Source organism: Ahaetulla prasina, chromosome 7 (genome assembly GCF_028640845.1).
Source record: "Ahaetulla prasina isolate Xishuangbanna chromosome 7, ASM2864084v1, whole genome shotgun sequence".
NCBI lineage: Eukaryota > Metazoa > Chordata > Lepidosauria > Squamata > Colubridae > Ahaetulla > Ahaetulla prasina.
Window position 1 is genome coordinate 63,031,009 of NC_080545.1, and position 14,680 is coordinate 63,045,688.

At 41.5% G+C, this 14,680-nt stretch overlaps 1 protein-coding gene across 1 annotated transcript in view; it reads right to left on the bottom strand.

The window, feature by feature from the left end:
• Nucleotides 1–5,828: 5,828 nt before the first annotated feature.
• Nucleotides 5,829–14,680, bottom strand: part of STRA8 (stimulated by retinoic acid 8) — a 30,744-nt gene continuing 21,892 nt past the window's right edge. The window contains exon 9 of the mRNA XM_058191797.1: nt 5,829–6,169. Coding sequence (XP_058047780.1) covers nt 6,098–6,169 — 72 coding nt within the window. The 3' untranslated portion in view covers nt 5,829–6,097. The remainder of the gene's footprint in view (nt 6,170–14,680) is intronic.

The window sequence follows — 14,680 nt, forward strand, 5'->3', positions numbered from 1 at the left end:
GTCTATCTAGACCTGCTCCAGTCCGGTTTCCGACCCGTTACAGCAGGGAGCCGGCTTTGGTCGCGTTGGTGGATGATCTCTGGAGGGCCAGGGATAGGGGTTGTTCCTCTGCCCTGCTCCTATTAGACCTCTCAGCGGCTTTCGATACCATCGACCATGGTATCCTGCTGCGCCGATTGGAGGGATTGGGAGTGGAGGCACCGTTATCGGTGGTTCTCCTCCTATCTCTCCGACCGGTCGCAGTCGGTGTTGACAGGGGGCAGAGGTCGGCCCCGAGGCGCCTCACTTGTGGGGTGCCGCGGGGTCGATTCTCTCGCCTTCTGTTTAACATCTACATGAAGCCGCTGGGTGAGATCATCAGTGGTTTCGTGTGAAGTACCAGCTGTATGCGGATGACACCCAGCTGTACTTTTCACACCGGACCACCCCAACGGTTATCAAGTGCTGTCCCGGTGTCTGGAGGCCGACGGGTCTGGATGGGGAGAAACAGGCTCAAGCTCAATCCTCCAAGACGGAGTGGCTGTGGATGCCGGCATCCCGGTACAGTCAGCTAAATCCGCGGCTGACCATCGGTGGCGAGTCACTGGCCCCGATGGAGAGGGTGCGCAACTTAGCGCCTCCTGGATGAACGGCTGTCTCTAGAAGATCATTTGACGGCCGTCTCCAGGAGAGCGTTCTACCAGGTTCGCCTGGTGCGCCAGTTGCGCCTTTCTGGACCGGGAGGCCCTATGCACGGTCACTCACGCCTCGTGACGTCTCGCCTGGATTACTGCAACGCCTCACATGGGGCTCCCTTGAAGGGCATCCGGAGGCTACAGTTAGTCCAGAATGCGGCTGCGCTGGTGATAGATGGAGCCCTCGTGGCTCCCGTGATAACACCCATCCTGCGCAGGCTGCACTGGCTACCTGTGGCCTTCCGGTGCGCTTCAAGGTTTTGGTGACCACCTTTAAAGCGCCCATGGCATAGGGCCGGGTTATCTACGGGACCGCCTACTGCGACCAGATACCTCTCACTGACCCGTGCGCTCTCACAGGGAGGGACTCCTCAGGGTGCCGTCAGCTAGGCAGTGTCGTCTGGCGACGCCCAGGGGAAGGGCTTTCTCTGTGGGGGCTCCCGCCTCTGGAACGAGCTCCCCAGGACTCCGCCAACTTCCGGACCTTCGACCTTCCGTCATGAGCTCAAGACACATTTATTCATCTGTGCAGGACTGGCTTAGATTTTAATTTTATAGGGTTTTAAATTGATTTTAATATTTATATTTCTATTTTTAATGATAGGGCATTGGAATAAGTTTTTTAAAGATTATTTTAATTTTGTGTATCGATGTTTTATATGCCTGTGAACCGCCCTGAGTCCTTTGGGAGATAGGGCGGTATATAAATTTAAATAATAAATAAATAAATAAATAAATAAATCAGCAAGATCTTGCTTGCTGCCTAGGAACAACTGGAGAATGCGCTGTATAGTATGTTGTTGTTAGTTGCAAAGTCGTATCCGACCCATTGTGCCCCCCTGGACAACGTTCCTCCAGGCCTTCCTGTCCTCTACCATCCTCTGGAGTCCATTTAAGCTCACGCCAACTGCTTCAGTGACTCCATCCAGCCACCTCATTCTCTGTCGTCCCGTTCTTCTTTTGCCCTCAATCTTTCCCAGGCTATATTGTATGCCTCTTTATAAATAAGAAAGAAGAGATTCTGACAAATTCTGGCTTAATGATCCTCTCCATTCCAAGGAGTAAATTGGCATGGGGCAGTTGCTGATCATGTGAAGAAATGAGAACAGGAAACACTTGTTCCATTCACATAAAGAAGGCAAAGTTATAGAATATCCTCTTTTCCACCGATTTCTTCTATGGCACACATGTATCATGTAAATAGAGATTATGTATACATGCCCAGACTTTATCTTTATAATTAGTTATGCAAAAGCAATTTAATATGTAACAAATACCAGAATATCTTTTAGTGGACAAAACCCTTCACCGGATTAAATTTGCCTTAATCTTAATTTTATGCTATACTGCTTTTAATTTTATGCTTAATGAGCCATTCAAATGGAGATAAGGTAAATTTCATAACTAATATGAAAAAAGTCTCTTAGACAGTTAAAAAAAAATACTGTGTTAGCCTTTGCGGTAAAATTAGATTTATACCACTCTAAGTAAACTGTTTGTGAAACAATCAATAGGTTTTAAACCACCCGGAATCACTAAGGTGATATGAACAGTGATAGGAATTTGATAGACATTGTTTAGGGAAACAATGGAAATCCTAATTTAAGCAAGAGAGCATGAATTTGAAAAAGACTACAAACGTGCATCATTCTTGTGCTGGATACAGATCCAATTTAATCTAATCCAGAATGTGCTTAAAATGAATGCCACTTTCTGTACTTGTGCCCTGCCTTGTAGCCATCATCACTAACTTGTTTGGCAAGAATACTGTAACTAAAGGCAAAAGGGCTTGCTGATCTTCAGGCTGGCAAGCAATTGGCAGCTAAGCCTAACATTTCAAATCTTGAAGTAATTCTTTGGTACATGGTTGAAATAATTCTTCTGTAGAGAGAAACAAAATAAATGATTTCAGTAGTGGGAAATTACATTCTGGCTAGTTTAGTATCAATTTGTGATGGAGTCACTCTGGCAGATTTCCTGGGTCAATGAGTAGGTGTGACCAATCTTAATTTTTGATATAACAAAACTATTCCAAAGTATTTGGTAAATTAGTGTCTCCACTAATCTCTCCAGAGAAACTGGCTTTCACTTACCTTCTGTTTTCTATAACTGATTAGCATGCTCCAAATGAAGAAGAAAGGATGGGAAGGATCTCATGCAGATGGAAAATACAGAAACTAGTTCAGAGAAGCTATCAGAAGCTGTATTTTATATGGTATTCAGCTTATGTGAGATTGTAACCCCTTTTTTATATCTAGGGCTAAGTAATAGAGTTAATAATTTTTCACTATTGTGGCAGCTTTGTAAGCTGTCTTAGTATATCATGACTTGGAAGAATAGAACAGAAACAAATACTGATGATAAGTTTGTTGGGATTGAATATCATTAATAACTGAATAAATTACTATTTTTGCATATTTTAACAGTTTCAGATGGTACTGTCTCACTTCTAAAAATATCCATATAATGATAACGCTGCTGAATAAGGGAAGATTAATAGCTGCCATTAATTGCTTTCTTTCCTTGCAGCATAGCACTACTGCAAGTAATAGATACCCTTCTCCAGTTTATTTACAGAAGCTGTAAAAAAGTACTATAAAGACAACAGAACTACCATACTACTGTATTTTGGACCTATTCTAGAAATGTCCATCCTTGACATCTGAAAAAAAGTTTAATAAATTGCCATATTCTTTATCTATATAATTCTGAGGACAGTTGTATTACTTACTATTACTGATTCTGTTTTCCAGTAGCTCAGGATGCTACATATGCATTCCTGTCTCCAATTTTGCCCCATAAGAGTCCAGAGAGTTGACAACTAGCTTAAAGTTCTCCAGAGAACTTCCTTACAAGAAAAGATTTAGCCCCACCCCACCCCACAAAGCTAAATAGTGGTTTTTGGTGAAACTTCACATGAATGGAGGTTGACACAGCCTTTACATGCTACGAAGTTAAACACAACATCTTGATAGTTTTCTTGCAGACATTTCAATACTAAACTAGGTAACACTATCACTAGATAACATGACCATTACATGAGGATGTTACCTAATTTGGTAATGAATAACCTGCAAGAAAACTACCAAGGCATCAAGGGTATCCCAGTTCAACTCTAAGCTATAAATATTTTCTTCTATCAGTACAGCATGGTCTTGTAAGCATACTTCTGAATACATAGTAAATATGTGCAGCTGTTTATAGACTCAAAGTAAAGAAACTGAATATGGGATAATTGTGAATACTTCTTTCAATTAGTACTTTGTTAATTCCATTCTTTGCATAAATAATAGCCTCCCAACATTTCCTCTAACCAAGGGGTGTCAAACTCATGTTGTCATCACATATTGGGACTTCCCCTCCCCTTCGCTAAACCAGGCATGGCTGTGGCCAGTGTGTGACGCATCTGTCCCGTGGGCCAGGAGTTTGACAGCCCTGCTCTAACCAGTTAAGAATCTTTCCATTCCTGCTTTTGGAAATTTTCCTCAGTCTTTCTTGCATAACTCTTCTATTTCACAAATATTCTCAGGCCCCTCATAAATTGTAGATATTTAATTCTGAAGACTGTGAGAGTCATACCAGAATGTTTAGCTTTCTTTCCTGTACATACTTCATAATTAATTTGGAGGTAGTTTAGATTGCCTTTTTTTTTTTTTTTGCATTTATATCCCGCCCTTCTCCGAAGACTCAGGGCGGCTTACACTATGTCAAGCAATAGTCTTCATCCATTTGTATACTATATACAAAGTCAACTTATTGCCCCCCAACAATCTGGGTCCTCATTTTACCTACCTTATAAAGGATGGAAGGCTGAGTCAACCTTGGGCCTGGTGGGACTTGAACCTGCAATATTGCAAGCAGTTGCTGTTAATAATAGGCTGCATTAGCCTGTTGCACCACCAGAGGCCTTGCTAAGATAGGTGGCCCCATTTCAGTTTCTTTTCTGACATTAATTTCCAGATATTTTGATATATAGTTGAAACCATTCTTCATTCCACCTGTACAATAATGCATGTGCCACTGATTGCCATCTAACCTGAACATATAAAGGACCTCTGTGCTTCATGGTTAGCAAGGTGTCCCTTTCTTCACATGCTTCACTCCCTTTTTTCCAAACTCATCTTGTGTGATTGTAACCAGACAGTTCAATGTTTGTTGCAAAACTTTTCAGGCTTATTGAAGTTTTCTTGTTCATGCTTTGGACAATGATTTGGGGGATGAGTTTTCCTTACAGTAACTCTTCCATGCAGAACATTGCTATACAAGGGAAGCTCTGACGTGGATACCTTCTCTACTATTTGCACATAAAAAGCGATTGATGATTGTCTCTTAGTTTATAACCAAAAAGCAAGGTTTTCATAGGCAGGCATAGTTATTTATTGAAAAAGAGGAATTAGGTTACAAAAAATTTAGCAACTGAGTACACTGACTTTAGTACCCAATTTATATTTTAAGTTTGTTAAGGTGAGAGCGCTTGATCCTCTTGCTAACCACCGATTGATGGGTTAGTGGTGTTTTTGCCTTTTTCTTAATAAAGGAAGAATATACAGAAATTCAGCATTTATATTTTTCAAATCACCATTCTTTTTTCCAGGGTCTTGAAGCCTACTTGCATTGTTTTCAAATGTTTGGAAAGATGTGTTTTAACTTTTTGTCTATGGAGATTCTCAATCATACAGGTCATGGTTGTCCCAAGGGTACTTTTTCTAAAAAAAATTTTTCTTTTCTTTGAAAATGTTTTGCTTCTCATTCAAGAAGCTCCTTTGTTTAGCTTCAGTTTTTATTTAGCTTCAGTTTTGTACAGATTGTATGTGTATTCTCCGCCTAGTGATTAACTGAGAGATACAATTTGACCAGATGCTTTAACTGTTGCATGGAACAGCAGTTGATAGAGTACTGCATCACCTTGGCCCTATTCCAGTATCTTAACCATTATAATACACTGGTTTTATTGTGATTTTTCCTTGAGATGATGGCACAAGTACAGAAAGCATCTAAATTTTAAAGGGACTTTCACTAATCTGGGGCCTTGCTTGCTGGGAATTCTGGGAATGTATTCTAACACATCTAAAGGCATCAGGTTGAGAGAAAGCTGTTTTCATTAATGAAACAATTGATATCACAAGTACTTTGCCCTTAGTTTTTAACTTTAACTATAGGATGCGAGAAGATGGTGACTTGACACTTGGGAACACTGAAGACATATATTTAAAAAAGAACTTTATGAATGTTAAACTTTGATACACATAAAATAACTGCTGAGAAACTGTAAAGCCAACATAAACAGAACTGTTTGTAACATGATGTATGATGAGAAATTATAGTAACGTCTCCGGTGGTAATGCTTCATTTTCCTTTTTTAAGGAAAGTGGGGAAATGTTAAACAGCAGTTGCATTTCTGCACTTAATGCAAACATGTTCAGTTACAAATCATCATCAAATGTCTCCGTGCATCGCAACATCACAGTCTCGTAGTCTAGCTGAAGAATTTCTTCCTGCCAAAAATAAAGGTGGGGAGAAGAATAATTAAAGTTCTGTTAGGAGCCGGACTAGTTTGGGAGTTAATGAATAAACATTCCATAGCAAGTTTAAATGACCAACAGAACAATTTTTTGGCAGCCAGATTCTCAATATACTGAGCTTTCTTGTGTTTTTACTTAAATGCAGCATGACATTGTGACAGATACTAATCAGAGTCTGCTGATTTATGGATGTGAATGCTGCCCTTCAGCTGGTTTCCTTACCAGGAGGGCTGGCTATCTCATAGCTCAAAAATACAGCAAGTCAAGTTTACTAAATTTAAATCAAGATGTTTTGCATAATAATATGATAAAAAAAGTTATCCAAATACCCTGTTTCCCTGAATATAAGACATCCCCTGATAATAAGCCCAATCAGGCTTTTGAGCACATGCACTAAAATAAGCTTCCCCCCAAAAATAAGTCCTGCCCAAAAATATTTAAACACAGAGCTGGAAATCAGGTAAGATGGCAAGAGGAGCCTCATCTTGCTCCATGCCCCCAAAATAATAAGACCTCCCGGAAAATAAGGCCAAGTGTTTATTTCGGGGTTTAAAAAATATAAGACAGGGTCTTATTTTCGGGGAAACATGGTACTATTTTGAACACAAAATCCCAGTCTAACACTGTACGTCACGTTAGAGAGCGGCTCTAATCCAAAAGTGCATTTTTTAAAAAAGTGAAAATTAAAGAAAGAGTGTGCTACTAAATAGACAAGCTTTTAGTTTAGTTTGAAAAACCAACTTCTCCCTGTTGCAGAAGTTTTGATTTGTGAGTCAGAAAGCAAATACACAAACACAGTCAAACTTAGAGAACAAATTCTCTTAGGCACTTTCTTTTTAATATGGCTCTTGGTATCTGATGTAATTTCTGGTTTTTGTTTTGCTAAGTGCAGTGTTCAGATTTCTAGAACTCAGTTAATGGGAAACTCATATATTAGCATTCTAAAAATATTTAAAAAGAATTTAGAAAAGATACTAAAGATACTGATTAATATGATCACACGTGCCTACTTAGCTTGTAGGATTTGTGGTGAAACACATACATAAACATTTATTGCCATCCATCAAGCTTAGTTTATCACCACAACATTGTCAAATTCAGAAGGAACAGATGAGGAATAAGATAGGGTAATTGCAAACTATGTATGTAAAATAAAGTACGATATATTAGCTTCTCTCAATAAAACTACTGAATTGATTTTGATTCAATATACTTTTTTAAACAATAGAAACATCTACATTTCATTTGATACCAAGAAAAACTTGTAGGTGATTAATTTTGTATAAGGTTCATAACCTAGGTTGTATGGCAACCTATACATAAGCTGCATGGAATAGAGATAGTAGGAATTAGAATAGGAAGCACCTGCAGGTCACTGGCTGGAATTCCCTGCATTGGGGATTTATTAGTTGATTTTTAAAATCATTCTCCTAAGCAATTCTATTTCCTCAGGTGCTATTTTTTTAAAAAAAATAAAGCTTATTGTCATTTTATGTATATACACAGTATACCCATACAACAAAATTCACATAACCAAGCCCAACACACATGACAATCCCCAGACACACACACACACACACACACAAATTTCCCACCCCTAAACCACCCAAACATCCCCACAGCAAACCAAGTAATGCTATTCTTCTCCTCTTTAAATTCATGTTTCCATACTAGGATCTGGAAAGATTTTTAATTGTTTTTCCATAATGCAGATGTTATTCTCTAGAAACTAACTGGAAATTGAGGAGCTGCAATGCCATCATATCAGGATATATCAGTTTGTGGGATGCCACCATAATAAAATTGCTCAACATAGTCTCACATTCTTTTACAAACAGATTACATAAAATTATATTGATATCCATCATTTATTCCACCTAAACCATTATAGGCATTATTTTAACTTGCGGGCTTACAGTATAAGCATTTCCACAGTACCCACATTGTCATTCCTTACAAATCAGTTTGAAATTAAGCACAAATAACTTCAAATCTTTCAGTCTTAAAACACTGAGAACACAAAGAGAATCCCACAAGCTGATTAGTGCTTACCCTACATCTAACAAAAAGACTTTAAAGAACATTTTTATTAGTCATGGAGCAATACAAATTCTCACACCCTTGCAACACACAAAAGGAAATAGCATGTTGGCAAATTTGAAATCGGTCACTTTGCCCAATAGTTATGAGAATGGTTGCATGTTTCTACAACTTTAATTGGAACAAGGAAGAGATACCTTCCAAACAGAATATACAGCTGGAGAAAAGGTCTAGGAATAAGATGTAGAATTTTGGGATGATACAAAGAAGATTAATGACAGTTTTGCCTTAAACCCATGGCTGAGTAAGGCACGTTTCCCCACTAATAAAACAGATTACCATAAATCTGTAGTCTCCCAGAGATTAAAAGAAACACGGACAACAAACGTATCAATTTCCTCAAACAATATTGTGAGAACAGTCAAGCCAAAATCAAACCCAACATAACATAAAATAAGCCATGATGTGGAAGTGCCCTAAATATCCATTCAATCTAGTACCTATTAGCCAATACCTTTGGAAGTTCATAAATTCAATCCAACAGATACACAAATCTTGTTCTATTTCTGTTTTTCCCCCCCAAACTTTCTACATTAATTTCCTAGAGAAGTAATGGTGTAAAGGACCAGTCTAGGTACAGATTATCCTGGAGAAGATCTACCTTTATGTTCAGTGTTCAGTATGAGCTGTTACTGACTTAATGAATGTAATAAATCAGTATTAATTTTCAACATATTTATGAATGGATTTGCTCTCCCCACTCCAGTTAGTTATGTTTGAACAAAGCAAGGGACTCCAACTGGGTTCTAAAATACATGCTTATCAAATACTACAGCCAGCCTTCATGAAAATCATTACCTATACTTAACACTAATTGCACATTAGTATGTTGGATAAAGAAATTTATATTTTTTTAAAATGAAAAGCTAGGTCAATTTCACTTTAAAAGTTAACATACCTGCTTTAACACTTTTCATGCCATTTCTGATTTTATAAATCTGTGACTCTTCATGACAGTTACCTTTTTCTCATTATCCAAAAATTATGCTCTAAATCATTATCTGAATATTCCAGATGGTAAGAAATAATAAAATAATAAAAAGATTAACCATTACATTTACCCAATATGTTTCAAATCTGTGAAACATTAGAATTGTCTTACAGAGGTATGCCAGTGAAATGAGTTGTTTAGATTCCTTGTTTCAACATTAACAAAATGGGTGCCAAATGTTTTGCATCAAGAATCTAGAAAAGCTGTAAAAAATCTAGAAGGCCATCCCTTTATTGTATTTCTCTTCCATCTCATTAAAGGAAGACGAAATGCTTGATCCTGAAACTAGCAGGCACAAGCAAAATATCTACTGTCAAAACTACTTCATCGAACAGATCTAAACAGGTTATTTTGTGATCCACCCTATTTTGAAATCTACCTACATAATTCTTATGAGAAGGTAGAAATTAGATAGCATTTGATAGCAATCAGACACAGACAGATGAAAAGCAATGTATTTGCATATGATAATAAATTACATTTAAAAGAGAGAAAACGGGTCTTGGTTCTGGATAACTAGCTTTTAGCTACGCAAAATAAAAATACTTCAGATTATTAATGAACAAAATGGTATTTAAAGTATGTAAGAATCTGGCAATATTAAACACACTTACTGGATATGAAGCTCAGAGTTACTATGTGGGCTAAATTCACTTGCTTAGAAATAGGACGGATTAATTTTTTAGGTAAAAGAGACAAGAAATTAAATAATATTGCTGTAACATTTGTTTTTTATAAATAAAATTGTATTTACTTTGTGCTCCTTACTCTCTCTATTTATTGCTAATAATTGCTCATTACTGCTCTACATGAAGCTGCCTTTGAAAACCACCCATCAGTCATAAATGATTAAGAATGCAGGTACATGGGTAGATATATGTTTATTGTGGCCATGTGATATTTCTGCCTTACCAGCTGCGTGGTTTCCAATAAGTTTTTGGTTGTAGTTCAGAGTGCCTGATTATCACCTATGAAGCCTTTTTAGGACATAGGATTGGGTAATTTGTGGGATGTCTGTTCCCCAAAAATATCTATCCATCCCACACACTTGAATAAAATGGGCGTTGGCTTACCTGAACGCCCCTTCTTGGAGAAGTGGGAATGCTGGTCAGATTGGGTTTCTCCCATGCTAGCCAATTAGGACCGAGTCTGCATATTTCTTTTGGCCCCGCCTCTCTTGCCTTCCAGCTTTTTCGATGAGGACACTGTAGCAGACTGATGTGTCTACCTGAAACGAGAAAGAATTAGTAACCACCCCACCCTGACAACCCTTGAGCCGGCAGGAATACCCCAGGGTGGGGCTGACCGGCATTCCCACTTCTCCAAGAAGGGGCGTTCAGGTAAGCCAACGCCCATTCTCCAAGTCAGTGGGAATGCCGGTCAGGTTGGGGACATACCAAAGTAGACGTCCTCATCGGGTGGGAAACTGCTGGCTCTCCAATGATGGGTCCGACAGGACTTGTTGAAGCACCTGCCGTCCAAAGGCCGCATCGGCCGATGCGTATGCGTCCAATTTATAATGTCTTATGAACGGTGTCGGGGATGACCAAGTGGCTGTAGTACAAATCTCCTGAATCGAAGCGTGCGTGTTCCATGCAGCTGAAGTTGCTGCACTCCGGGTAGAATGAGCCAAAATGCGCCCTGGAACTGGCAACGATTGGTGCTGGTATGCTGTCACGATCGTAGATCGGATCCATCTGCTCGGTCCTAATTGACCTTTAGGCCCAAAGAGGCCGGTAAGTATGATATGAACAAGGCCTCCGATTTCCGAAAGGACTCTGTACGGGAAATGTAAATCTTCAACGCCCTGCGGACGTCAAGTGTGTGCCAAACTTTCTCCCATCTGTGCGTTGGCGAGGGACAGAAGTCTGGCAGAACTAGTTCCTGTGCTCGATGAAAAACCGTATTCACCTTGGTCATGAAGGTGGGATCAAGTCTAAAAAATCACCCTATTGGAGTGGAACACACATAGATCTTTCCTAATCGAAAGCGCTGCAAGTTCGGAAACTCTACATGCTGACGTAATAGCAACCAGAAAGGAGACCTTGAATGACAAAAATTGAAGATCGGCTCTTCTCAGAGGTTCAAATGGAGGCTTGGTCAAAGCTGTCAGAACCACATTGAGCTTCCACGTAGGGAAGCGGTGAATCGCTGGCGGGCGTAAATTATAGACCCCTCTCAGAAAAATGCGAATTAGGGGATCCTTGGCTGCCATGGTGAATGAGCCTCCAGCCAACACAGAAGAGAGTGCCGCCACTTGCCTGCGCAATGTATTAGGTGCCAGGCCCTTCTTGAATCCGTTTTGCAGGAAACGTAAAATGTGGTAAACTAACGCCTCAGTGGGTGTCTCTGAATTGTCTCTACACCAAGATCTGAATGATTGCCAAGTGTTTTCATAAATTTGAGAAGTGGACAGTCGACGGGAAGCCTGAAGAATGTCAATCACCTCATCCGGGAGGCTTGCGGTCCTTAGGAATCCCCACTCAACCTCCAGACGGTAAGTTGGAACCACTGGAGATCCGGATGGTTGAGGGGTCCCTGGACAAGACTCACTTCGTTGTCTGGAATTCTCCACGGTGGGGCCACGGACAGGGAGAGAAGGTCTGCATACCAAAGCCTCCGTGGCCAACGAGGGGCCACCATAATGATCTCGGCCCTGTATTGAAGAATCTTTGAGATGACTTTGGGAATCAGGGGTAGGGCGGGAACGCATACAGTAGACCTGACAGCCATGGGCATCACAGGGAATCCACTCCTTCTGCTCCTGGAGATGGATATCGGGAGAAGAACCTCGGGACCTGATGGTTGAGATTCGAAGCAAACAAATCCACCGATGGCTGGTCGAATCTGGACACCAGACGGCGAAACAGGGAGGGGTGAAGCGACCACTCTGTTGGATCTATCGTGGTGCGGCTGAGTGAATCCGCCCATATATTTGCGCTCCCAGAAATGTGACCCGCTGACAGAGACAGAAGGTTGGACTCTGCCCAAAGGCCAAGGCACAACATCTCTTGCATCAGAGCTACTGAGTGTGTACCACCCAGTTTGTTGACAAGCGCCTTCGCAGTTATATTGTCTGTTAGAACTAATACATGCTGACCTATGACCAAGTTCTCAAAGTTGCGAAGTGCCAGATAAATGGCCCTGAGTTCTAACAGATTGATGTTCATTTGACACTCTTGTTCTGATCAACAAAAACCCTGAGCCATCTGGGGACTCAAATGGGCACCCCAACCACTGAGGCTGGTATCAGTGGTAATAGTTATTCTTGAAGGCTCTCGGAAACTGCTGCCCTTGGACAGGGCACCTGAAGTCCACCATGTCAGAGAATCCCTGACTTCCTGGGATAGAACAACCTGTTATGGTCCAGGCTGCGATGACAATGTTGATGTGGTAACAGAAACCATTGAAGGGGCCTGCAGTGAAGACGGGACCATGGAAATATGCCAAAGGTAGACACCATCTTACCCAAAAGTTGGGATAATTGCAGAATAGATGAGTATCTGCGCCTTCTGCATTGAGAAGCTAACGAGGCAAGACTAGTTTCACGCTCCTCAGATAGGAATATCATTGATTCTATGGAATCTATTTGGGCCACTAAATGTAGGATTCTAGTGCTTGGGTGAAGGTTGCTCTTTTCCCAATTGATGCAGAACCCGTGTACCTGGAGTTCCCTAACAGTGACCTGTAGATCTAACTTGGCAGAATCCGAAGAGTCAGATTGTACAAGAATATCGTCAAGATATGCCTGTATCTTGATGGGAAAGGAATAGATATGGGCTATAAGGGCCGCCAGGACCTTCGTGAACACTCTTGGGGCCAAGGAAAGGCCAAACGGCATAGCCCTGTACTGGAAATGCCATCCAGAGTAAGCAAAACGAAGGTACTGGCGGAACTGGGGATGTATGGGAATGTGGAGATAAGCCTCTGCCAAGTCAATGGAGGACAGGAAATCCCCTTGGCGAATACTGGACAATATCGAAGAGAGTGAGGACATCTTGAACCGATGGTACTTAATGTATTGGTTCAAAGATTTCAAATCAAGGATAGCCCTCCATCCCCCCGAGGATTTGGGTACGACAAACAGTCGTGAATAGAATCCCAGTCTGCGTTCATCCTGAGGCACTGGTTCGATTGCTCCAATGGATGAAAGATGGTCAATTGCCGAATTAATTAGATCTCTAGCCGAAGATAGCCGAGACACGTGACAACGTACAAAAACCCTCGGGGGTCGGGCTAGGAACTCAAGGGAAAGACTGTCCCTCACTGTAGATTTAACCCACGGATCAGAAATCGTGCAGTCCCAAATGGGGAAGAAATGTGAGAGACGGGCCCCAATTGGGAGAGCATTGACATTACTTGGATCTCCTAAATGGTCAGCCCCTACCTCCCCTGTATGATTTTCTGGAGGGGAATCCAGACCCCTGTCTGCCCTGGAAATGGCGTTGTGTGTTACTGACCTGTCCAAAGGCACGTTGAGCTCATTGTTGGTTGAAAGATTCCGAGCTCCGAAAGGACTGGGATCTGCTGTATGGTTGGCTGCGAGACTCACCTCGGCGCAATGAAGTGGGAAGAATCTTGCGTTTGTCGCGTGTCTCAATTAGCAGCGGTTCAAGAGGAGCCCCAAACAGCTTGTCGCCCACGTAAGGCGAAGAGGCCAAACGCCACTTACTATGGGCATCGGCTTGCCAGTTTCAGAGCCACAGTAGCCGTCTAGATGTGACTGAGGCTCCGATGGCCTTGGCTGCAAACCGGGCTGCATTGAGTGTCGCATCCGCTGAGTACTCTAGTGAGGCTCAAATCTTATTCAGATCTTGGTGAGACCTCAGGTCAGAAGGCGGAATGCGTTCCTGGAGTTGTTTGAGCCATATCAACGAAGTGCGATCGAAAAAGGAAGAAGACATGGCGGCCCTGGCAGCCCAAGCAGCCCCTTGATGACCTTTGATGAGAATCCTTTCGGCTCTTTTGTCCTCCGGTTTCAGAGATTCCTCCGGTGGACCCGCAACTGGAGATACCGAAGTCAGTGCTACAATGGGAGTATCTACTGAAGGGACCTGAAGAGCTAATTCTAGATTAGAGGCTACACCATAGTCTTTTATCTTGACCATTAGGGACAGGTCCCGAACCTGGGACTGACCATTGTCGTTGAGCCACATCTACAAACAATTTGGGTGCTGGAACCTTTTCAGTCTCCAATGCCTGTTCTACGAAGAATGCATTGATTGGGTCTGGAGGTGCAGAAGCTTCTTGAGAAGGTCTGGATCCCTCCAATTTGGTAGTTTGCAATGCTTTATGTAAAAGTGACCTGAACATATGTGGTTTGAAAAGACCCACGAATGCAGGCTGATCAGGTTCCAGATCCTCATCATCAGAAAGAGCCTCCTCCCTATATG